General features: G+C 47.2%; 1 protein-coding gene across 1 annotated transcript; it reads right to left on the bottom strand.

Moving 5' to 3' along the window:
• Positions 1-419: 419 nt before the first annotated feature.
• Positions 420-682, bottom strand: H310_13731 (hypothetical protein; the record flags this gene model as incomplete). The annotated part of the gene is made up of 2 exons (XM_008881356.1): positions 420-503; positions 554-682. 2 exons carry the CDS (start codon positions 680-682, stop codon positions 420-422), a joined length of 213 nt encoding a protein of 70 aa, XP_008879578.1.
• Positions 683-1,309: the final 627 nt, after the last annotated feature.

Genomic DNA, 1,309 nt, shown 5'->3' with positions numbered 1-1,309 from the left:
TTCAATGGTCGAACTGCCCAAGACCTCAGTTTGACTACCAGTCGAGTAAAATAGCCTGGATGACGTCGGAGGTCTTTAGCACGTACCTGAAATCCATGAACGATCGAATGGTTTCGTAAGGACGCAAGATCCTGCTGCTTGTGGACAACCTCCCTGCCATGATCGTTAAGTGGTGAAGGTTTGTCAAATACTACCTCTGGTTGGGAGCAATTGCAGACGAATATTTAAAGGCATACAAAATTCAGGTACAAAGAATCTGTATTTAAAATAAACTAAACGGCAATGGTGTTAACAAGATCACACAACTCATCCAACCTACTTTCCTCATCTAAACGAAGGTTCATCAATTGCCGCTCGCCACGACGTCATCGTCGATTGTATCTTCGCCCCTTTCCTTACTCCGCGGGATCTTGTACGTATTACCGCTCTTTGCCTCGACAATTGCACGCATAACTCGATCCAACGTGCCAAAGGTCTTCTCCAACTTCGCAGTCGACGATGCACTAAAGGAAGTATGCACAGCCATTCTTGAAACAAACGGCCAACATCCAACCTTGCCGTCCCAGCCGCTACGTGGTTCAGCAACAGCAACCCAAAACATCACCTTGGTGATGTGACTCTTGGATTGGACGTGTCTCGGCGGGTTGTCTTCATCGGCCCAGAGGTAAAAGCGGCGGCGCATTTTCGTGATGTAAAATTATTTCTCATCAATATGGACTACATTAAACAACTCATTGTCATTGCTCTTACTGTAGTCCTGAAGAAGATTTGAGCAAAAGTCGAAGCGCTGAAGCAAGTGCTCAGGTTTGAGTTTCGGTTTTGTCCAGTTTGATCGACGTGTTACCCACTTGTGCTTGATGTACAGTTCCAAATGGTCCAAGACGAGACTCCAATGGCTGTTGACAATGCACGATACGTCTGACGCTGAGTCAAAGTTGTTGCCATAATTCGCTGCTCGATCTCACTGATTGTGTAGGTTTTACGTCGCCCTGTGTTGTTCATTCGGGAGGATACGTCGGCTCGGCAGCCTGGGCTTACCATCGCTCGGCCGCGTTGCAATATCCTGGATACGGTCGAAGTGTGGACACCAAACGCTTGCGCAATGGTCGCAATGGATGCACGTGAGACCTTGCCGTCCACACTGCGTAGAAGAAGCTCTTCGTATACAGCTCCTCGTTGCTGGTTGGTAAGGTTTGACTTGGACTTTGTATACAGACTTTGCATGCAGCTTGTGTTGGCAGTTGTGCAAGTACAATTGAAACAAACATACTGTGCGATAGAACTCGACGAGAGCTATTTAACCTCTCAA

The sequence above is a fragment of the Aphanomyces invadans genome (assembly GCF_000520115.1).
Source record: "Aphanomyces invadans strain NJM9701 unplaced genomic scaffold supercont1.55, whole genome shotgun sequence".
In the NCBI taxonomy this organism is placed as follows: domain Eukaryota; phylum Oomycota; class Saprolegniomycetes; order Saprolegniales; family Verrucalvaceae; genus Aphanomyces; species Aphanomyces invadans.
This window is presented reverse-complemented; position numbering and strand designations above follow the sequence as displayed.